This window comes from Dermochelys coriacea, chromosome 2 (genome assembly GCF_009764565.3).
Source record: "Dermochelys coriacea isolate rDerCor1 chromosome 2, rDerCor1.pri.v4, whole genome shotgun sequence".
NCBI lineage: Eukaryota > Metazoa > Chordata > Testudines > Dermochelyidae > Dermochelys > Dermochelys coriacea.
The window spans coordinates 119,235,547-119,260,660 of NC_050069.1; the positions used below are offsets into that span (position 1 = coordinate 119,235,547).

Below are 25,114 nucleotides of genomic sequence, written 5' to 3' on the forward strand. Positions count from 1 at the left end.
GTAACAAAGAAGATAGTCCCTGTCCCAGACAACTCAATCTTAAATGACAGGTGGTACACAAGAGGAGGACAAAAGGAACAGATGTGGGAAAGGGTGGTAACATACAAAGAAAGTTTTAGCAGAAAATGAGAAGTTGCAGTTTTTGTCTGACCACCTAACTCCCATTTGTGTCTTTGATAGTCTCTTCAGTGGGGGCAAATCTGTACTGTGTCTGCAGGGCATCAGCAGGACTGAAAGTAATAACTATACTGCTTTCAAGCTTCAGTTTTGTGTGGTTTTTTTTTTCTCCCATCAGCTACAATTTCTGAGGTCTTAATCAAATCAAGTGAGTACATGAGTCAGCTGCTGGAACAGGCCTCTTTGCATTTCTTCGTCACAGCACGTCTTAATGAAACGAAAAAGATTCTAGCCAAGCAGAAGACCTCAGTACTGCAAATCCCCAAGCTGCACATCAAGGTCAGTTTCAGGAATGCAACAATGGAAACTAGCAACTATCCTGAGTTCAAGATACATTCTGCATCACCATCACATAGAACTCTACTATGTATATAAGGTTGGGCGAGAACTTAGGTGGCTAAAATGGGTCTTTTTTCAAACAAATTTAAAAGCTAGTATTATAAACAACTGAAAACAGGGTCATATATAAAAATAGAGTTGATTGCATCACCTCTAGTTTGGTTGGCTCATGCTTCCCACTTGGATCCTGTTTTCAGTTGCTTAAACTTTGCCAGATTTTAATGTTTTGGCTGAAATTTTCCATGTTTGTGTGCCTAAGGCTGAATTCTTGTTTTTTGAAAGGCTCAGCAAAAAAGAAAATGTTTTGTGCATGTTAAACATTCTTACAACTGTTTTGTTAAGGTCTAGCACTTCCATGCTTTGGAGAAGGGACTTGAAATTTGGTAGGGACATCACCTTGATGTCAGGAATGGGCCTTTTGCCATCCCCAGGAAAATTCACCCCAGAAGGCCAAAGTTATGAGCTTCTGAAAACTCTCATGAAATACAAAAGTGACACTATGGTCTAATTAGAGAATGTAAATGATTATCAGTATTGGCTTCAGACAGGGTTCTGTTTCACAGAGCATCTCAGAGGAAAAAAACAAGTCAAATTAACTTCACTTATCTTCTGTACCCAAATTTAAAAATGTATAATCCTATACCTTCAGTATTCAGACAGAACCTCCTACACAAAATCCCCAGGTTAAGCTCCAAAATAGCTTATCCACCCTCCTTTGTTGTGATGAAAGATTAATGAAAGCCATAGGTTTTTGCCCAGTAACCATCTAGTCTATAAACAATAAAAGCTTAAGGTGACCTGCAAAGGGTTAAAAATTGTTTTGTGCCCTATTTGCTGCTTTGCGATATACAAAGGTGTCCTGCTTTGTTTTTTTCTTTTAAGTGCATGTAAGATAGAGGTGGTAGGGACTTCTGCTCAATTTTAATTTTAGAAATGTGAGCAATGCAAGTCTCATCTTCCCGAACTTTCTTGGGAGACTTTGATATGTGAATTGGGAGACTACTTAATCCTTAAGTAAGGGGAAAGTGAAATACTATTCCCCATGTCTTCATATATACATATTGATCTATGTCCGACTAAAAGATCATTGGAATTCACCAATTAATGGGGAAAATGTACCTCTTTCAAATTTAGCTTGAAGCCAGGTCACAATAAGTGTGCTAAGGTGAATTCTGCTCACAGTTACATCTGTGTAAACCCAGAACAACAACTCTTATGGAGTTAACTCCTGTGATCAAAAGCACTTAAGTAAATTAGGTGCCCAACTCCCACTGATTTCAAAATCAATTTTGAAAATCTTACTAGGGGCCTGCCTGCAACTTTAGGCACTTTTGGCATTTTGGTCCTAAATGTCTTATCTTGTACCACTGAAGTCGGTGGGAATCTTACCTTTTACTATTTCAGGGTGGGGGTGATCAGTCCCTAAGTGAGGATATCAGGATTTGGCCCATAGCAATCTTAGACTATTAAAAGTAATGTTAAAGTACTACTGACTAGAATTGGTCAGTGAAGTGGTTTTTATCCCCAGTGGAAAACTTCTGAGTTATCAACTCTCCCCCGCCCGCCCCCACACCCACCGTGTTGATGGGGCAGGGGGTAGCCAGAGTTTTTACTTAAAGAGCTTTTGTTTTTTCATTGAAAAAAACAATTTTGGGTGGGAGGAGGGGGGTGTGATGGGTTGGATCACAGAAACCCTCTTGGGGCTGCCAACTGATGTTCCAAAACTGTTTCTGCTCCTGCTTTCCTGCCCTGGCAGCTTGGGACTTCAGAGCCCAGCCTGGTTTGAGCCAGATCCACTAGCCTGCTGCAAACCCAGACCCAAGGCTGAACCACATCCCCTAACAGCTGTAGGCTTAATTGAAAGCAGCTTAAGTAGTGTTCCTGTCTTTAACACTCACATGCCCAACTCCCAATGGGATACAAACCCCAAATAAATTGGTTTTACCCTGTATAAAGCTTATACAGGGTAAACTCATAAATTGGTTGTCCTCTATAACATTGATAGAGATATGCACAGCTGTTTGCTGCCCCCCTCCCCCCAGTATTAATACATACTCTGGGTTGATAAGTAAAAAGTAGGATTTAAGTGGTTCCAAGTAGTAACAGACAGAACAAAGTGAATTACCAAGCAAAATAAAATAGAACATTGTCTATCTAATACAGTAAGAAAATTGAATACAGATAAAACCTCACCCACAGAGGAATTCCAGTAAGCTTCCTTTTACAGACTAGTCTCCTTCTAGTCTGGGTCCAGCAATCACTCACACCCTCTGTAGTTACTGTCCTTTGTTCCAGTTTCTTTCAGGTATCCTTGTGGGTGGAGAGTCTCTCTCTTGTGCCAGCTGAAGACCAAATGGAGGGGTCTCCTAGGGGTTTAAACAGACTCTTGTGGGTAGATACCTCTCCTTCCCACTATGTAGAATTCCAGCTACAAGATGGAGTTTTGGAGTGACATGGGCAAGTCACATGTTCATGCATGACTCAGAACTTGCAGGTAGCAGCCATGGTTCACATGCTATCTTGAACGTCCTCATGTAGACTTATGTGGATTGGAGCCTTCCAAGATCCATTTTCTGTTAAGTGCTTCTTGATTGGGCTTGACTGGGCACTTGACTTGTAAATTCCTTTCTAAAGAAGTTGATCAAATGCTTTACTAAGGCTACTTAAAAATCAAGCAAGTACACAGCCAATATTCATAACTTTGAATACAAAAATGTTACATGCATACAAATAGACTGAATAGATTCAGTAGGTCATAACCTTTACAGAGATATGTTACATGGCATATGTAGCATAACATATTCCAGTTATGTCATATATACATCCATAAGCAGATTTCCATAAAGCCTTATGGGGTGCACTGTCACAGGGGGGACTCAATGAAAACTTGTCTCTACCACTGACATCAATTTGAAGATGTAAGAGGGTCTTTTTGACTGGACTGTCACAAATGTGGCTATTAATACATTTCACATTAGCCATGTGGTGTTATACACACCAAAGTGTTTTACCTCATCTGCGCTGCATCCATTTCCTGTTCTCAAAACCACCTGTATATAAGAACAACCAAATAGAAAGGTTATATACAGAGAACAGGCTGAGCTGGAATTCCCTCCAGAGCATTAAAGAGAAGTGCAAAAGAATGGAAAGCTGTGCACAAGACCTTAGAGGATCCTGAGTGACACAAACCAGCACTCCTAATTTTATAGTATGGAATAGGGGAAAATATTTCAGTAGTGCATTCTGGAATGTCTAATCACCAGAGTGAGAAAAGGGACTAGATAAACAGCACCAGGAGCATTTTCTTCCCAGGGGCACCTTCCTTCTCCTGGGAGCACTTCCTACACCAGGACAGAGAGAGGAAGTGGGCTTGGAGTAGGATCCACTACCGCAACTCAGGAAGCTGCTTAAGCCAGTTTTGTGCTGCTCAGACCCAAGAATTGGACCTAAAGGATGTGAAATCCATTTTCTAGATCCAAGTTCCACCCCACTCTGCTGGCTGGTCTTACAGCCACAAGTTTGCATATTCCTACAAAGCCTTGTCTTTAAGTCAAATTAAAAGACCCTGCACACAAACAAATCATGATAGTGCTGTTACAGACAAGGGGCTGTGCACAACTTCATGCATTGCCTGAAAAAAGCAGTTGTTAAACAAGATCCAACTCTTCATCCTCTATCATTCATGAACCCTATGATTTGGGGTGCTGAGCATCTGCCCCATGACGTGCATAGAAGGTGGGGATGCACTTTGTCTCCCAACTGTGATGTAATCAGAGCTCCCCCTACCAGGCCAGAATTAAGGAGATCCTCAGAAGTGACAAGGAAGAAAAGGCTGTTTCAGTCTGGAAGCCAGTATGCCAGGGACAGTGGTAGTGAGCATAGCGTAAGAACAGCAATAGAATAGAATGAGATCTACAGGGTTTCTTTCTGTCCAGTACCTCAATACAAAATCCTCCTCGTATTCATAATACTCAAGGCCCCCAACTTATCCATCATACATTAAGAAAAAAGGCTGTCTCATAGTGCTTTAATAGACTGTATGAATTACTCCATTTTAATTGTATAGCAGGTCCTTCTGTGGTTCTCTTATCCTCACTAGCATACATGTTATGAAATCTTCCCGGACAGATTGTGTGCAGAAATGAGGTGAAGCTTGGCACTCTCTCTCTCCCACCTCAGCATACTGAATACTGCAACATTCACTGTGGGAAAACCCACATTTAAACCAGTGAAAAATTTGCCTGATTATATCCATTGCAATAAAGAATGCATTGCTACTTCCATACAGTGAATGGCCAGTCACCCCAGCTGCATCTAGGTATTTTAACTAGTTTTGATTTGTAAAGAGGTGAGCACCAAGAAAAGAAACATGGTTCCAAATGTTGGGGGGAGGAGGGGGTTAGTCTTCTCTGTGCATGACAAAGCCCAACAAACTAATAGCTCATTTTACATTGTTTCTGTCACAAATAGCCATCTGTACAAACCCACTTTGTTAAATGTGCATTAAACTACTGAGACTTTGCATGCCAAGATTTTATAATTTTCTGCTTATTACCTACATCCTTCTCTTGTTTTGTAGGTTCCTGGAGAGAAGGTAGTTGGTAAGGAAATGTCTGTGATAGTAGAATTCACCAACCCACTGAACCAAAAGCTTGTGAATGTCTTGGTACGTCTTGATGGACCTGGCTTACTGAGGACAACCACAAAAATGTTCAGGTAGGGAAGAGCATGGAAATAATGGGCTGTTCATTCCCTTCTCCCATATGGGATTTAGCATAAAGTAACTATCCCTGTGGATCCATGCACTGTAATTCAAGCATATGCTTCTTATTCTAGAGATCTGTAATGGATGGAGGGGAGTAATAGATGGAAGAGGTCAGTCTGTCACTGTGCAGGTTACTAGAGGATTTTGGTAATTGGGAAGTGGCTTTGGGTAATTGCCAACTCTGTTCTTTTATTTGTCATCTTTGGGTCAAATCTAATCTCTGCCTCAACTAGTCAACCACATATTGCCCACTACTCAAGGTGTGTGGTAAAACCATAAATAAGACCTCCTTTTTAGGGAGGGTGTTCCAAAAAGGGATTTCCCCCTTCCATTGATAGCTTTTGAAAATTCCTGTATGCACCTATGTGAATCTAAATACCTTTTAAAAATCTGTCTCTATGGGTCTGATGGTGAAACAGCAGAGCATGGAGGGGATCACTGTGTTGAACATAGGAGTAAGTAACTGACCCTACAGCATCCCTAAATAGGTCTATCCTGAAATGCAGGGTCCTGGTGCAGGATGACCTCAAGTCTGAGAAACAGGAAAGTCTTATGTTGTTGGCCAATCTTTTTTGTTTAATTTATAGAGAATCTCAGCACTGGCACAGCTGCTCCCAGACATAAGAGCTAAATTTTCCAGAACTCACATTACATTTGAGTGTGATGTGGTGTCTGTGAAAACAGTAGAACTGTGTGTGTGCATAAAATTTTTGGATGCAAATCTTATTTGCATGCACAAGTTCTGCTGTTGGCACGCAGTATTAGGCACTGAAATTTAGAAGCTGGATTGAGGCCCTGGTTCTTTTTGAAAAATTGGCCTAATTCAGCAGTGGCATAAATGATAGCATATTTACACATTGGGAATCTGATTCTGATCACACTTGGACTGATGTAAAAATGATTGGCATCAGATCCTGGATTTGAGTTGGGTAGAAAATAGGTGTTAAAGGGCACTGGACAATGTGTAACATGTACTACAGTTTAAGGCATGACTGAATTTGGCTCAGGATCTTCCACAGGGGCTATCCCTGTTTTGAAACTGGCCTTAATTATTAGGGAATCATTGTTTTGCAGCCCTTCTTATTCTAAGCTATGGCTGACTGCTCTCACCTTCAAGTGAGAGTTGTCAGGTGCATCCAAAGAAAGGGAGTTACCAGGAAACATGATCATCAAGTGGATACATTGCTTTCTTCAAGTCACAGCTTCCCCCCTCCCTCTTTAAGATAATGTCCTAGGACTTATTTATAAATGGGGAATGATTGGCTGTGTCATTTGGAGATTTCTTTTTAACTTTCCTCAAATGGATAAAAGCTGCAGGTTACACACACGCACACAGGGGACAAACCATGGGTAGTTGTAGTTTATTTAAATAATCCCATTCATCTCTATGTATTCAAGGTGATAAATGGATGCAGTATGTTGATGGCTCAGCACATTATTTAGAATCATTCATCACTAAGTTCGCTCCCAGGCAAATATAATTAGGGCAGTTTGACTTCATTTGCAAAAAAAGTTAAAATCAGTTGGTTTTCTGGGGTTTTTTTGCATCTCTATCCATCACTGGACCATCTCAGATTAGAGATGGTCCTTTTGGTCTCTTGTAATTAGCTGTTATTTGGGGAGGGGGGTATTGAGGAGGATAAGAATTTAGAAATGGCTATAAATGCTCGTATTTTTATAGTGACATATATGGTTTGAGACAACAGGCAATGTGGTCCAGTGGCTAGAGCACTAGGCTGGGAGTCAGGAGACCAGGCTGTTTTTCCTGCCTCTGCCCATTGATTTAGGCATGTCACATAGGGCTGTATACTGATGCTTAGCGACAGGCCTGAATAGGGAAAGGAACATGATTTGTGCAAATGCCTTTGATAGTTGCAGCCCCTGTAGTTTGGGGATATTGCCTTTGTACATCTCAGAGCTAACAACTGGCCACACAATTAACTGCATTCAAATGATTTAGGACCAGCCCATATTCAGATCCTCCTTCAAGTCACTTTATCCTTTTCCAAAACTGAGCTTGCATTAAAGGTGATGGAGGAGAGGAAGGATGGTTTAGTGCATAGTACAGTAGATTGGGACACAGGAGATCAAGATTCTATTCCCAATTTAGCCACAGCCTCTTTGTGGTCCTTGGACAAGTCATTTAATCTACTTTGTGCCCCAGTTCCCCATCTGTACAATGAGGATAACAGCACTTCCCTACCTCACAGGGCTGGTGTGAGGATAAATACATTAAATGGCCACAAGACATTCAGTTACAGTGAGGACAAGGTCATGTAAATACCTCAAGAGTGAATGTACCAGCTAGAGGCCCAATACAAAGCCCATTTAAATCAATAGGAGTCTTTCCATTTATTTAAATGTGCTTTGAAAAGTTGATTTGTATAACCTGATCAGAGATCTAGTGCATGTGGAATGGCAAATTTAGGGTAATAAAAATCTCCAAGTTACATTTGTACTAGGATCATACCTACAACAAGCATTGCATAAGAAAAGTTTATAATGTCAGTACACAGGGCCAGAGCCTCAGCTGGTGTAGCTCTTTTGACTGTTAGAGTTATGGGTAATATTTTCAAAAGAACCCAATTGACTCAGCTGCCGAAGTCCCATTGAAAGTCAATGAAATGTAGGTTCTTGAAACTTTAATCTTATGACAATTTAAATGAGCTGAGGATCTGGCCCATGTCTGAAAATGTATAACAAACAGTTTTTCTGCCTAAAAGAATCATGTAATGCCTTAATTGCTTCCCATATTGGAGATCTCTCTCTCCCTCTCTCACACTGAACTAATGGCATTTTAACTGGCACTGTCATCTAAGCCCTGTAATTCACTGTTCTGCCATCGTAAGTTTGTATTTGGTGAAGTCAGTTATAGGAGGACAGGTTGCACATACTTCATAAGGAACCAAAAACAAAATTAAAAAAATTTGCCAAGAGCAGTTTGCATATATTCTCTTCAAAACAGTGTACTTTGTTTTTTTTGCAGGGTGCAGGCTTTAAAGCTGCTCCAAAGTATTTGGGCTGAGCCTGGGACTTGCTCAAGAAATCCCTATCACAACCTTGACTTTCCCCTGCCTTGAACCTAGTGTAGTCAGTTACATCTCTGCAGTGTAAAATGTTACCAAATCTGTCTTCTGCTTTTACTTACACTCATGACAGTAAGCCACCTTGCACTCACTCTGTTCAGATGGCTACACAGAAGAGAGAATCAGGCCCCACATTACTACAACCTCACAATCCAGAAGTGTGCAGTTCATAATCTTCTTCCTTACTGCTAAAGAAAACAGTCTTTGTTTTTATAAATACCTAGCTCACATCCTCCACTGGTTCCATTAAGCAGGCTGCATTCCCCCAAACACAGTCAGTCAATACCAATTATCAACATCTGTACACTGGACAGGGAGAAGGATGTGAAATGGCCTAAAAAACACACAAACTCAATACATGTGGCTGTCTGTGGGTCTTAAACCTTAGCATAAAATTGAAAAATGGAGAACAGTACAAAGTGCAGTTTGTTGATACTATAAGCAATCAGGAGCCATACATACTGGAACTTTGCAACTGCTAACAGCAGGACTCATGACATTTCAGCTTGTTTTCATGGACACAAGGAAGTGATCTTTAAAAGTGGACAATGACAAGATGCTCTCTGATTACTGCAGTGTGAGCTGGCAGAGTGTTTCAATTCCCCATCACCACTCCTCCTGCTGGACATTTCTGAATAAAGAATTGTTTGATGTACATTAGGGTGGGCAAACTTTTTGGCCTGAGGGCCACATTGGGATTGCACAACTGTCCCACCCCCATCCAACCCCCCCCTGCTCCTTGACCCTTGACTGCTGCCTCCCAGGACCCCCCACCCCAACTGCCCCCTGGGTCCCCAACCCCCCCACCCTGCTCCCTGTCCTCTGACTGCCATGACCCCTATCCACACCCCCGGTTCCTGCAGCAGGCCAGAGTGCTGGTGGCACAGCGAGGTGAGGCTGCAGGGGAGCGGGAACAGCAGGGGAGGGGCTAGCCTCCCCAGCCAGGAGCTCAGGGGCCTGGCAGAATGGGCCCATAGGCTGTAGTTTGCCCACCTCTGCTCTACATACATGAATTTGCTTTCAGTGTATGTACTGGAAACTACAGCTAATCTTCTCAGGTCCTCCCAGGACCAGAGGGAAAAGGGGAAGAACTGAATAACTAGACACAATCTGCTGAATGCTATTTTATGGCAATATAGTGCAGATTAGGATGCTAAAATGAATACACACTCCTTGAGCCACCTAAGAGACTAGGTGAAATCCTGGCCCCATTGAAGTCAATGGTAAGACATCCATTGATTTCAGTGAGGGCAGGTTTCACCCAAATAACTTAAAACTGAGCTGAAAGGCTAAGTTTATACTAAAGCTCAGAATTTTGAGCACGATTTCATGGAAACACTGAATAATGGGTCAAATTCTCTGCTGTTGCAGGTCAGCGTAGCCACCTTGACTTCAATGCAGTTTTGCCCATTTACACCAGCAGAGCATCTGATGCATTGAAGACAAGGGCCACCAGTACCCTATGGGATTGACAGAAGCTATGAATTTAAAAAAGAGGGGCAAATGTAAATTGAATAGGTGGACAAAGTTCCTCCCAGTCAGACCTATTTGACTGAGAAATAGACTCCCAAAGGAAGTGTGGGAAATTTTAAAATTGGATTGGAAAAAAGGCCTAGAAAATGTATTGTAAGAACAATTTTGCAATGGCCAGGAGATGGGAGCAGTATGAAAAAAAAAAAAAAACGTAGATTGGACTTCAGATTCTGTATCAGGGTAAAATCTTACCCTGCCAATCTGTCAAAATATTGATATTTTGTTTTATAACTGCAGGGAAATTCCAAAGAATTCTACTTTGACCTGGGAAGAAAAAGGTTTTCCAAGACAAGCTGGAATGCGAAAGCTAATTGCAAGCCTGAATTGTGATGCCCTACGACATGTCTATGGTGAGCTAGACCTAAAGGTTGAAAGGAAACCACTCGTGTGAACAAGACTTTTCTTCTTCAGTCTTTCATTTATCTGTGTTTATAGGGGAAAAACATTTAAGAAATATTTTCAGCTCATTGTCCTAGATGCAAATACTTTGTAAATGTAACAGAAAACACCAGGGAGGGTTGGGAATGCATTTATTTGGTTGAGTGTTCCAAATTAAGATAATACTAGTTAAAGGTAACTTCAGGCCATATTACTCTTATAGTTCACATGAACGTATACCCCTTTGCTTTGGTACTGGGAGGAAGAAGGTTCCATTCTCCAAAACACTCAACTTTAGTTTTAGATATTTCACTGAACAAAAACTTATAAACTCGTATGGTAAAAGATGGTTTATGTAACTTAAGGGGTTGCTTTATCTTGTGGTGTTAAAGTTTTCAAATTCACAGAGCAGCTCACTTTGTTGAAAGGATTTATCAGGGTTTGGTACCTCAAAGCTCCTGCAGATTAGCACTCTGCTATGCCCTCTTGCTTTGTCTTTACCCCACTCTGTCTGCTGCTAGTGCACTGTCCCCCTCATTTGTCCCTAGGCTACCATATCTCTGCCCAGGGATCAGTGCATCAAGCTCCCAGTTTAGTCAAAATCTTTCACCCGTGTTCCAAGGCTTCTGTCTTGCCACACCTACCTTCTCTCCTTACCACACTTAGTAGGGGCCTTATTATTCCTTAGTTTCACATGTGCAGAAGTCAGCTGGTGCTGACAGAAGGTGTTCCATGCCCCTTTATGGAGTTCAGGCTCCACAGACCTGGAAAGTGGGCAAATAGGGATAGAAAGGTGTGGCTGGGAATCTCTGGATTCTACTCCTCCCAAACCCACAAAGGAAGCAAGTGCAAATGAATACATCCTCTCTGTGCTGTGGAACCTTTTGGGATGGTTCAAGAGACAGCTGTGATCAAGTGAGCTCCTAGTATCTTGGTTTTTTCAGGAGCAGCATTCTTCATTAGCTAATAGGAGCCAGTGGGGCTGAGCATGGAAGATGCCCCTTAGTTTTGGGAGAGCTCCTAATGAAGATTGGCACAGATCTCTGGGTATTTCCAGGGTAGAGGATGGAATCATAGCTTCTTCCAGGGGGAGGGTACAGCCACATCCCCTGAGAGATGGAAACTCTAAAACCTGATTTCAGTGTCTTCTCTCCTTTACAACTTATTCCTGCATAAGGAAGAATGGGACCCCAGGCTTCCCATATCTAAGACTGATTCTACCCATAGCTGTTACTGACATTTCTACGGATTCCATTCTCACTGTTCTTGCACCACTGCTACTCAGCTGAAAGAGCAGTACTTTCTGGTGTGTTCTGTGTAATGGTGTGGCTCTCAGTGATATTGATGTGACTTAGGAGATCTAGGAGAGACAGTGCTGCCACTAAGATTTTTCTAGGGGATTTGAATTTTACTCCTAAATACACATTTCCTCCCCAACCCCAAAAGATACCTTGTTTCCCTGTGTGTATTATAAATGCCTACTGAAATACCTCACAGCATTTTATTCATTATAAAACAAGTGGGGGGGGGGAGAAGAGGGATGGGTCTCAAATTATTCTGCATCTGCAGTAAAAACCTTTGCTTGCCAAGCTGTAGAGATTTACTGTATGGAAAAGAATACAGCCCATGCTAAAAAACTGCATGTGTGGGATACTTCATCATTTTAAAGGGAGATAAGAGAGGAAGCGGGTACAAACCTCACATCTATTAAATAATATAGCTTTACTGTGCAGTTTATAGGTGACATGTTATCTGATCAATGAGAGAAAGATGCTTTGCCTTAATCTCTCAAGTCCCATGCTCCTCCTCTTTCCCCATGATCCCTCCCCTCCCCACACTCACAGAACCTCTATCCAGAGGAAAGTAATTTCTTTAGGACAAGTAAGTGCAGGAATTCTCTCAAGGACAGGCGGCTACCCAGGTAGAGATGGCTTGCTTTGTTAGAGTATATGGGACAAATTTTCAAACAGACAAGTTGCACTTCATAACTTTTTATGTATACCTCATACTACAGCGCTGGGCATGGGACAGAAAGATAAGTACCCATTGCCTGCCTAAGTGGGCATGTTCACATGGGGAATGGGTAGGTGTATACCTAAAGAGTACCTGTTAGCACCTGGGCTTTGATGCAGCCGTGTTCACACATGTTTTGCCAGCTCAACTTACATTACCTCATTTGAAAATTTATCCTTACCTGTCCAAAGGTTCTCAAGGAGCCCTGTGTGTGTTTAGCAGTTAACAGCATGCGGAAAATGCATTATGATAAATTATGCTTAGTGATCATATGTTCCTTGCTCAATTCTACAGTATCTAATACAAAATATCCACATTTTGCTACTGAGTATAAATCTGCTTTCTTCTGTGCATTTTTAATAATTAGAACATAAAAACCTTTAAAATAAAGCCAGTCTGATTATGCAATAGAGCTCATAGCCTGTGTTTTGTATCTTGAACTATCATATCTCCTACAATCCAGCAATATAGTCACTACTTGCAGCATCTCTTAAGGGGTTAAAAAAAGTGGGAAAGCTGAAGGCTGCTTAACACATCAATAAGAAATTCCTCTCTGAAATTCCTATCCCTTTCCTTACTTAAAGTGTTTTCCCAGGGCCAACGTGACTATTATAGCCACTGCTTTGCTCCCTGGTTTATCAACTGAGTACCTAATGTATTTATCCAGCAAGGAAGTTAACATTTGCAGGACGGATCACAGTGACAGCAGAAAGACTCCATGGACTTCCCTGGTGTCCGAAACCCTTTAAATGGCCAATATTCTTTGAATGAAACCTCCCAACATCCCAGCTTCTAAAATATGCACCTTTTAGCTAAATATACACTTAGCACTTTACAAACATTAAACTACACGATATCCCAGGGAGACAAGCAAGTAATATTATTCCCAATTTACAGAGCTATAAAGTGAAGCAAAGATGTTCAGTGGTTTGACTAGCGTCTAAGGCAGACCCAAGACTACAAGAACTCTTAGCTCCCATTGCCTCCCCATTCCCTACAGAGAGTTGCCCAGCTAAACATAAGGACACACTGAATAAAAATTAAATAAGGACTCCAGAACTTGGGCCATAGATTTTAATGGGTTTGATGTGAGTAAGGGTCAGGATTTGGCCTAATTTACACATACGAAGCTTTATGGAGTATATATTCTATACACACCCTGCCATCCCCCAAATTACACTAACACAGGAAATGGGCCCAACCCAAATCCCCAGTTCCAACACCTCTGAACTTTGGGGAAGTCTAGAGCAAAGTTTGAACTTGCCAGCTAAGGCCTTCTTGCCAATGGGTTGAACTAAAACCATATAGATCCAAACTTCATGGCTCAGGACAATTGCTAGCAAAATTAAACAACAAAACAAAACCCCGACCCCAATGAGCTCACAGGAGCAAAATACAATTGACAAATAGACTTTGCAGCTGCCTGCATGCTTTAGGGGTTCAACGAGGTTTGAATGAGGAGAGCGAGGGCAGAGTGTGAATGTTGATTGGAGGTGTATTCCAAGTGTAAGAGAAGGCCTGAATGACACCACAGAGCTGGAATTGGATGAATGAAACAAAAAGCGGTGAGGGAAAGCTTTGGCTGAGTATATGAAGCAGAACAGGCTGCCAGAAAAATGGGGTCCAGGCTGTAGACATGGTGGAGAGTTGCTGAATGCATTAAGTGAGAAGCTTGAACTGAATACAGAAGAAGGGGAACCAGTGTGAATGTTAGGAGGTAGGAAAACAGCAGCCAGGATTAGGGAAAGAAATCAGCTTAACAGCAGTGTTTTGGACAGACCTAAGGAGAGAGCGAGCTGCCAGAGGGAGGAGGTTACACTTGTTGAAGCAGGGAATCAGCAGAGCGTGTCCATGAGCTTGCAATGGTGATGGCAAGGAGGGGGCAGAGTCTGCAAATGGTATAGAGGAAAAAGTAGCAGCATTTAGCATCCCTGTAAGACCAATAGCAGTGGGTGCTTCACTTCCCCCACACACAGTGATAGCACCTTTACTCCAAAATTGCAATTTAGGGCCTTCGATTTAAAAAACATTTAACAGCTGTAAAGTCAGAGTACAGCTTTGGTAAGTGACCAGCCTTATAGCATAGGGAGAGCCTGCTCTGGGCTGTGGATCCATGTTCGTGAGAAGTTCAATTCAGCCATGAGTCTGACTTACATGAGTAGAAAAATATTTTCAGGAACAAGGTTCAGATGATTTTTATATTATGCTTTAGGAAAGCCCCTCCAAGTATGAAAGGGTTAATATCAGGTACAATATATGTGCACCTTTTATAAAGTCACCAGCTATTGGTTTAAGATTTATTTACTGTCTTTGAAAAGAGAAAGGCACTGTTGAAAATTCTCTTAAGTCCTAGTTTGCTAAGTGATTTGATTTTCAAAAAGACTTTTAGGTTCCTTAGTAACTTCTGAAATTAAGATCGAGGCTCCTAAGTCATGGAGGCATATTTGAAAATCTTAGCCTAAGTCTCATGGGACTTTGAAAATGAGATTTAGGGCAACATTTTCAAAAGTGCCTAAATTTTCCTATTTGATGCTGTTTAAGTGCATTTTACTATAGTAATAACTAGTGATGACCTAAGGTTTCTTTAGTCCATTCATTAAATCCATCTGTACAGGCACAGGGGGTAGAACAGTAATATTCAAATAATTATGGGCAAATATTTTAGATAGCTGAAGAATCAGCAGTTTTATGGGCTGAATAGTAACCCTGATGAGCTGTGGTTCCTTTTTGTATTCTTAGCTCTGTAACTCTAGAGGTGGAGATTTTCAAAGGCTCAAGAGACAGGGGCCCAATTCCCATTAAAAATCAATAGGAGTTGGGTGCATAAGTTCTTGTTGACACACTAAAGTTGTACTATTCTGGTACAGTTAAAGCAATAGACAGCCCCCATCTGGGAAGGGGAATAACCTATACATGTATCCAAAGTAGGGGTGGGACCTAGAGCAGGTTGGAGAATTTTTAACAGACCCATATTCGGTTGGAATCTGCAGGTCCATTGAAATTGACACGCTTCAGGAACTCAGAGCATTTGCTCTGGCATTTCATTTCAGAAGAAAACCAGAAAGCAAAGTTCCAGCAACATCAAAATGACCCATTTTTAAACCATTAATATATATTTTTTTCATTTGATATTGTATTATAAAACAAAATTTTAAAAAGGCAAAGAATCAAGATGCAACATTTCAAATGACCTGAAACAGATTTTCTTTAGGGTGGGGAGATTAACTTTCCTTTGAAATGTTTGGGTTTCATGCCTATTTGGAACAAAGCCAAATCTTCAAATCTTTCACAAAACTGAATTTCCACCCTCCACCCAGCTTTAGTTGCACAGGTATTATTACTTCAGTTAAATACATGAAATCACACACCCCTATCTGAACTAATCGGAGCAGTAGAAACCTGTGTGTTGTCCAGGCCAAAGTCTCATTCGTGACTGAAAATTTCCTCCCTAGTTTTAACAAGTTTGGTGGGTTTCTTTGCCGTTTTAAAGCAAATAATTTGAGCCAACTCTGAAACTGTTATGATGTGATGTGGAAAAGTCCTCCCATAATCGAAACATTTGAAGTTACGTCATGACATTAATGTTTAGAATGAGGAATTGTGCACGACACAGGAGCTCGTTCTTTTGAAAATCTGCCATTAAACAATGGCTACAATTTGTGCACCATAAGAACAATACCTTGTGCTCCAGCCGCAAGCTCTGGAAGAGCTTTTAACCAATAAACCCTAATCCCAAAGCTGTTCTGACATCATCAGATGTTGCTAGAGCACAAGGAAAAAATGCCTTGGTATTCTCAGGTGATATATAAAATTTGAAAGTGTCATAACAAAACACTACATAAATATTATTTCCATCACAACCATAGGGAAAACCAGTTTGTCAAATGAAAAAGCATATAATAAAGGCATTTTCGCACTGAGGATCATACAAATAAGTTAAAAAATTACAAAACCTTTGTATTTTTCTTTTAAGGTTTGTTACTTACCATAAGGGTACGGTTGTAAACCATGCACTTTCAGATAAACTGGAGTTGATTTCCAAGCCCTCTCACAAAACGCAATTTGCCAGACCCCCTGAAAGTCCAGTGGTCCACTAACTGGCTAAGAAAGTTCCTATAATATCATTCCTATAGTATCCAAGCACCTTACAAATTATGAGAAAAATATCCTGGCTCCCTCTCTGTCCATTACCCATTACTTTGAAGGGCGGGGGAAGAGTTCACATGGGTGCATGCAATAATTCTGGGACAGCCAGGATCTAGTCCTGTAATTCATCTGAGTGCAGCCGTTGCTAGCTATTTGGGAGGAAAGTGCAAAACTACCATAATGCAACTAATCTTCGCTAGAACTTTAGCTGCTACAGAGCACTAGAATGTACATAGGCTCTGGGTATGTCTCCACAGCAGCTGGGAGGTGCAATTGCCCATTTGGGTAGCGCACTAAAAATAGCAGCGTGGCTATGGCAGTACAGGCAGTGGCTCAGGCTAGCCACTTGTATATACCCTCAGGGTTGGGCCGAAGTGTCTTCTGGCAGCTAGCCCAAGCTTCCACCTCACACGCTAGCCTGAGGGGAGCTAGTGCATGTATATCTACCCATGCTGGGGATCACACCTAGCTGCTGTGCAGACGTGCCTTCTAAGGGAAGGGAGAGGGGATCTTCCTGACCCCAGTTGACTGTCTTCTGGGAATGAGCCTGGCAACTGGTAGTTTTTGTGATTGGATCCTAGTTTCCATAACTGAAGATGAGAAGCTTCAGGCCAGCTGGGGTTTATCCCACCTGCTCTGTGCTGCCCTCCCCCCTGCCACCCCAGCCTAGGCTGTGCACTGCCACCTTTCTGGCCCCACCGTAGATGGAATGTCAGGGTGTTGCCAGGGGATAAGGGATCATGGCCAGAGGGCTGAAGTTCTCTGGCAATCTGTAGCTGCAGAACGGCCCTTTGGAGCTGTGGCAGCTAGTTATAATTTAGAGTAGCCTTAAATTACACTGGAGACCGGAGCAGTCATCCACCTGGCCCCGGGTTGGAGAAAAGCAAAAGTGACTTGCTCTCCCCACAACCCCCAGGATTATAGAAGAGAGGGGAAGGCAGAAAAAAAGTGGCATAATGCCTGCTACGTGCCCCTTGCCGGGTGTGATGAGCATTGCCCGGCTGCACCTGGGATTCCAGCCCTCCATGGTTACATCTTTTTTCAACTTTCTAAAGCGTATGCACCAGCACTATGGGTCCTGCCGAGTTAATGAAAACCACATATCAGATGTGGCATAGCATGAAAGAGAGATGGCAAAGAGGCACACTTTTCCATGACGAAGTAGATATTCTACTGCCACCCCCCAAGAAGCTGAGTGTTATTTACTTATCACTAGTTTCTAACATACTCTCTTTCCTTCAAAGCAAAGTTCCCAATGTTGTCCCTGCACGTCAACAATTCAAAACAACTCAACATTTAGCGTTACAATAAAGTCGCTTGCATTTTCTGCTGCTCATTACCCCAGACCATTCGCTATGTTCAATAGCTTTGGAATTGAGTGCACAGTACTGGAACACTATATAGATCATTGCAATATTTTGCCACTAAATATGAAACCATACAATGCATCACTCCTCGCCAGAAAGAAAGAATTGGGCGACGGGTGGGAGGGTGCAAAACCAGCAACTGACTAGGCAGTTACTTTGCAGGTTTTTTAGTTTTGGGTGTTCTATCAAAAACCACCTGCTGACTTCCATTTTCTTCATCCACTAGAAACCCATCTTAGGGCTCAATCATGCCTGCCTGACCTTTTTCTTATATAGGTTCCTATTACCCCCCACCATCATCACGATTTTTCACACTTGCTGTCTGGTCACCCTAAGCTCAGGCCCTCAGGCAGAGTAGAGCAAACAACAGACAGTCTGACATCCTGGCTCCGGATGACGACACACACAGGACTCTTGGCCTAAGGCGGGGAGGCTGCCACCCCAGGGCAGAGTTGTCAGCAAGAGGTATGAGGCCAAGGCCCACCCTACTCCACCATGTCCCAGCCCAGGACGCTAACAGTGGCAGAGGGTTCCACCACTGGGTCAGCAGGAAGCCTACCGCAACACACCAACCTGGATTCGGGCCACAACCCAACCTAACTATAGTCTAGTGTCCCCAGGCTCCTTCCTACTTTCCCACCATAACATACCTGCAGCTCAGGGTTGTCCCCCATCTCTTCAGGGTATACAGCAAGGGGCAGTCCTACCAGCTCTTCACCTGGCTCAGTTTCCTCCAGGGGCAAGGCGTAGCACAGTGCAGGTTCAACTCCAGGGATCCATAGTGGCCTGGAGACATCCATTTCCTTCCCTGTCTCAGACTCAAGTGGGTTAGAGGCTCCACCTTTTATACTCCCTGTCCCACCCCTTAGCTTTGGCAGGAGGGGCCAGGCAGGCCTGGTTCCACCCACCAGGGGGTCAGAGAGTGGCTCCTCCCACTCCGGCTCAGTGGGAGGCCTCTCCACCTCACTATAGCTTGTCTATGTGGTGTGGCAATGCGCTCTATGGGGGCGTGATTTCTAAAGTGCACAAAATGTTGAGCATTAATTAGTCCATGCAGACCAGCTGGCAGGCACTAAAAGTTCCCTAATGCACATTACCTACAGCTCCTTCCAGTAGAGCCGGATTAATGCATACACAGACTAGGCAAGTACTATGGCCCAAATCTTTGGGGAAGCCCGACCTGAGCAGTGCTGCAATGCCAGTCACTCAAATTTGGCCTGGTCAGCCCTCCATCCTGACAGAGGGCCAGCCAGCACTGCTTGGGGGTTGGATCCTCCACCAGGAGTCCCCACCGGGGCCTGCCCAGCCTCTATGGCCCTTCTGCTCTGCCCGCAGGACTGGCTACAAGTACAGGGAGCTGCAGTGAGTGCCTGGATGGGAGAGCCAGCTAGAAGAGGAATGGCAGGGAGTGCAGCAGGTGCCAGTCACTGACTGATCTGGCTAGGAGAGGGTTAACATCCATACAGCTGAAGATCTATTCAGCTAATAGATAGCTAGTGCAGCTCTGCTGGCCAGAACAGAGTTAATATAAATACATCCATACTGTGGGAGCCTCTAGTTTAGCTGGCCAGTAGAGGGGCCTAGATGTATATGTTTGCATAGGGCCCAGCAATGGGTTAATCCAGGCCTAGTTTCCAGCATTACATTAAAATGCACTAGGGAACTTTTAGTGCATGCAGCAGAATCTACATGGACCAATTAATGCACAGCACATTTGTGCACTTCAGAAAGCACACTCCATACTGCGCCTTGCCACACTATGTAAACGTGCTTTGATAGTAATACCACCTAGCTTTTATATAGCACATTTCATAAGTAGACCTCAAACTGCTTCATAAAAGGTGGGCACCATCATAGAATATCAGGGTTGAAAGGGACCTCAGGAGGTCATCTAGTCCAACCCCCTGCTCAAAGAAGAACCAGTCTCCAATTTTTGCCCCAGATCCCTAAATGGCCCCCTCAAGGATTGAACTCACCACCCTAGATTTAGCAGACCAATGCTCAAACCACTGAGCTGTCCCTCCTGCCTTACAGATGGGGAAACTGAGGCACAGAGAGGTGAAGTAACTTCTCCAAGGTCACCCAGCCAGCCAGTGACAGAGCCAGGAATCAATCCCAGGTCTCAAGAGTCCCAGTCCAGTGCCATGCTGCCTCTTTAATGGGTCCCATTGGCAACTGCTGGCTACAGAAACTCTCGTAGCATCAAATGTCTACAGAGCATTAAGGAGACCGAAGGGCTCCGGAGCGACTGGGGTGGCACAAGGTCCCCATGTGGAAGGATCTTCCAGATTTAGTTTTATCCTCCCACTTAGCCCATCCCTCTGCTGAGAAGGGCTATTCCAGACCTTCAGGTTCTTTGGAGCCCAAAGGATCTGTAATGATCTGCCCTTTAGAAATTCACTGATCAGACTTCCAAGCTGCATAATCTTCCGTTTGAAAGAACTAAAAGAATCCAGTTTCACCCACTTCAGAAGGTGCATCTTTTGGACCATCAAAATGGAGTGAGGACTTTTTGCAGATGAATTAGTCTGCCCCCCTAAAACCTGGTTCTGAGTTCTCAAAGAAACCACCCCAGTGCTGTTTAGTTTTATTTCAGTTTATCTGGATTGGGTTTTTTTCTTCTTGCGGCTGAAGTGAGGATGCCACGAATGACTGGAAAGAATGCTGGATTGAAGGAGCCCATGTAATCCATTGACAATCCATTTGCTACCCCAGCCTTTCAAACAGATCAACTGCAAGCTTCTTTTCGGACACCATTAGATACAGCTTGATCTCATCAGCATGTCTGAGTGGCATGAGTCTGGGCTGTTTTCCCTATAATGCCACCGAGGGAGGTATGGGGTATTAAACCTCTGAATGAAAGCTCTGAGGAAAGACAACTAACCCTGCCTCAGCAGCCAAAAGATTTCAGTGGTTAACAAGACACATAAGCACAGCAGCACCCAGATCAATGGATTTTGCTATACAGGTGGCCTCAAAGCCAGCTCCAAAAGAATGTATTTGCTATGAAACTTTTACAGCAGCTAATTATCCAAAAGCTTTTCCTTGCCCGTTGTTTTGTATGGTCTTTCTCTAGCTACTGTCCTTGATTTTAAATGAGACTGTATTGCAGAACAGCTCTGTTGGATTGTATTCATGTTGTTGTGATCTGTTTTGCCAATAACTCTTAAGAGCTCAATTCTACTACCACTGCTCACACTGAGTAGCATATTACTGCATGAGTGATTCAATGGACTTACTCATTGACTAAGATGCTGCCAGATGCGAGCAAGGTTGCAAGAACTGGGTCCTAAATGATCATTGAAAAGTAGTATTTATGGGTTTTCATTACGAGCCAACTGCTACATCACAGAAAAACCTTCAGAGCCATTTTGCAGTTCACATTTCTTATTCTCTGCTACTGTGGATATTTGCAAGATGATTGTTCACATACCATATTGCCTATCCCAAAGGGTGTGTGTACGCACACGCAAGCAAAGATCACCTCATCATGTATTCTGTACCATTTATGATCAGCAGGGCTGATGACACCACCTATTATTAAGGTTGCCTGACTCTTCCCATTAGAAGACGTTGTTTTCAATGGCCTGGAGACATCCATTTGTCAAACTTTAACCATTTGGGCTGAAATTTTGCATGCCAGGTCTGCCTCATGCGGAATTATTTTGGAAAGTTTCAGCCAAAATGGTTTAGCCACTTCCAAGGATGAAGCTAGGGAAAAAATAGGTTGGTTTTGCCTATATTAAAAAAAATTCTGTCAACTTTTTCTTTCAGGAGCTGTAGTGCAGCAGGGACTTGACATTTGGCTGGGCAATGTCCTTTGTGTAAAGGATGTGCCTTTTGCTGTCCACATAAAGTCTACATAAATTTGTCCAAGTTGTAAGTCTTCAAAAAATTGCAGTTTGCACATACTCAGTAGAGACTTCATAGATTTTTAGCAGCTAAACTCCCTGAAGATTCCATCCAAATGGGGGGGGGGGCGGACAGGCATTAGATTGGGACAAAGCCTTGGGGTGGGGGCAGGAGATTGGGACTGTGGATGGGGAGGGGAGCGGGAATCTTGAATTGGAAGCCAGGTGGAGAGGGGAGACTGTGACTGACTGGGCAAGAAGACTGGAACCAGTAGGTGGGGAGAAAGGAGTTGCGTTGGAAGAGGAGACTGAGCTGATGGGGAGGAAGAAATGGGACTGGCAAAGAGACTGGGATAAGGAGAAGACACTGACAGAATGAGTAGCCCAAGAAGGGGGATTGGGGTTGGGAGTCAGTAACGGATGGAGAAAGAGGATAGGACTACTGGAGGTCAGGGTTGGGAAGAGACACAGATCGGATGAGGAGCCAGGAGAAAGGAAATTGGGACTGGCTGGGACAGGATTCAGAGTGAGGGTTTGGGGGTGAGACCTAGGACTGGCTGGTTAAGGACACTGGTGGGACGCAGGGGGTCGGAAATTTGGACAGGGACTGCAATAGGGTTAAAGACAATCTTTAATTACATGATCACATGCTATTTTTCTCCACAGGATGCATCTGCTCTGAGAATGAATCAGGGTTGTGTAGTGAAGGAGACTGTTGTGTGTAGGGCCCCAGGTTCATTTATTGCAGAAATTGGAAGGCAGGTAGCAGTGAATGAGGCAGGAGATGCGGGGGGGGGGGGGGAGGATGGTTTGCAGTTGAATGCTCCCCTGAAGAACTGGACTCTATCCCTGCCTCTGCCACAGAGCTCCTGGGCGACGCTGGGCAAGTCACTTCACACAGACTTTTCAGTGTCTTTTCCCAGTTTTCTGAATGCGTGATTTGAAACCCTGGGGTCAGATTTGCAGACATGCAGCTGTGAGTGCTCATCGACTGAAGTCAGTGGTGGAGCTGTGCTTTGATCACAAAGTGCTACACATGTGCTAAATACTCTGGAAAAAAAAGTCAGGCTTTAGGTGTCTCAAAATGGACACTCAAAATTAGTGGACACTTTTGACCTTACTCTCTCTGTGCCTCAGTTACCAGTCTGTAAAATGGAGATAATAATACTCCCTTCATCTGCTGGAGGAGGGAGTTGCGAAGATAAATTCATCAATATTTGTGAATCACTCACTCAGTTTAGTGATGAGCACCAGAGAAGAAATTAAAAATTCTGACTTCAGAGCAGAGTTTGAATAATGTGCAAAAAAATAAGGCCTGGGGCCAAACAATGAACAACAAGGAGAAAATATAATTTTTAAGAGCTGTTCATTCAATGAGCACTATCCACTCTGTGCACTGAATGATGTCAGAGTCATGAAAAAACAACACATCATGTAATTAAAGATTGTATCATAATGCATAAACAAAAGGGGGCTGAATTAAAGCTGCACAGGCAACCATAAGCCTGGTATTTTCCAACTTTCAGGGCTTGACATTGCAACTTCAATAATGTTCTTTTAATATAGCATTTCATGCAAATATATATTTATACAGCAGACTAGAGGATGGTGTGGTATAATGATTTTTCCCACTTGAGTTTGGGGTAGTCCACATTATTCATGAGTGGCAAAGCCTTGAGTGAGCTACCCAGGTGTCAAGGTTCCTTCTCCCACTCTGAACTTTAGGGTACGGATATGGGGACCTGCATGAAAGACCCCCTAAGCTTATTCTTACCAGCTTGGGTTAAAAACTTCCCCAAGGTACAAACTTTGCCTTGTCCTTGAACCATATGCTGCCACCACCAAACATTTTAAACAAAGAACAGGGAAAGAGCCCCCTTGGAGACATCTTCCCCAAAAATATCCCTCCCAAACCCTACATCCCCTTTCCTGGGGAAGGCTTGATAATAATCTTCAAGAATTGGTACAGGTGAACACAGACCCAAACAATGAAAAAATCTGGCTCTTCACAGAAGAATTTTAATTAAAGAAAAGGTAAAAGAATCACCTCTTGAATCTGATTACCCTGTAAGGTATTTACCATCCTGATTTTAAACATAGAGAATCCCTCTAGGCAAAACCTTAAAAACCTTAACTTAAAAAAGTTAAAACCTTAACTTAAAAAAGTTACAAAAAGACACAAAAACAGGAATATACATTCCATTCAGCACAGCTTATTTTACCAGCAATTAAACACACTTTTTCTAGCTAGATGACTTACTAACTTAACAGGAGTTGGAAGGCTTGCATTTCTGATCTGTTCCCAGCAAAAGCATCACACAGACAGACTAAACCCTTTGTTCACCACCCCCCTCGAGATTTGAAAGTATCTTGTCCCCTCATTGGTCATTTTGGGTCAGGTGCCAGCAAGATTACCTTAGCTTCTTAACCCTTTACAGGTGAAGAGGTTTTGCCTCTGGCCAGGAGGAATTTTATAGCACTGTATACAGAAAGGTGGTTACCCTTCCCTTTATATTTATGATATGTGGCAGAGCTCCAAGCTTGGCCCCATTGGTCCTGCATTTCCAGCTAGCTTCAGAGGCTCACTGCAACCCTCCACATATCCCTTCTCTCTCTCTAGGGCCAATACAGTGTACTGAGCCCTTTTCATCATAAGCCAGCAATGGGGGTTGGTGAGAGAATTCCCACAGTCTCTGTTGCTCCTACAGCCTCATGCTAAAACAATTTAGCTTCCTGTCCTGACAGGGGCCTGTTTTCCCCTCCCAGGAGATGTTTCTGTAGTGGTGGGTTGGGGGAAACCCAGGCCTGCCCTCTACTCTGGGTTCTGGCCCAGGGACCCTAATGGTAGCAGCTGTTGGTAGCCAACCTTTTACTGACAGAGTTGCTACATTTCCCTGGGCCACTTCCCCCACAGCTCTCCTGCTTCTCCCTTACCCATGACTTGAGAGTGTCTTCATTAGCCAGTCCTACTTCCGCTCCTCTCTGCCAGATTGGAGTGAGCCTTTTTATATTATCAGAGGGGCCTTAATTAGGATCAGGTGGTCACATTAGCTTAATGGCCTCACCTGACTCTTTGCAGGTTAATTGAAGTCAATTATTCTCCTTAGCCTGGAGCAGCTCCTGCTCTGGTCAGTTAGGGAACAGAAAACTGTTAATCCAGTGGCCGGTGTATCTGACTTCTGCTACTCTGCTGTACCTTCGGTTGCATTCTTCCCCTCCCCTCCTTATCTATGCACTCCCTATCCATGGCCCCACTAAGTCACGGGACCTCCTGGTCAACCTCCTCCTGGCCCTGGCTAAAGTGGCTACTTATAAAACCAGAGTGAGGAGATTGGCCGATGGAGTCTCCTGTGACTGTGGGGCCTATTTCCGATCCTCGGTCCATTCACATATCTGGGCAGAATTCCTCTGGGCGGCGTCCTCTGACTCCCTTGATGCCTTCGAGGAGCAGTGGGTGCT

At 43.3% G+C, this 25,114-nt stretch overlaps 1 protein-coding gene across 2 annotated transcripts in view; it reads left to right on the top strand.

Annotated features, from left to right (window-relative positions):
- F13A1 (coagulation factor XIII A chain) overlaps nt 1-12,703 on the top strand; it is a 157,114-nt gene extending 144,411 nt beyond the window's left edge. For both annotated transcript variants that reach the window (XM_043508364.1, XM_038388823.2), the window contains exons 13-15: nt 296-456; nt 5,096-5,232; nt 10,138-12,703. In XM_043508364.1, the coding sequence (XP_043364299.1) occupies nt 296-456; nt 5,096-5,232; nt 10,138-10,291 (452 nt within the window). In that variant the 3' untranslated portion in view covers nt 10,292-12,703. The remainder of the gene's footprint in view (nt 1-295; nt 457-5,095; nt 5,233-10,137) is intronic.
- The last annotated feature ends 12,411 nt before the right edge of the window (nt 12,704-25,114 follow it).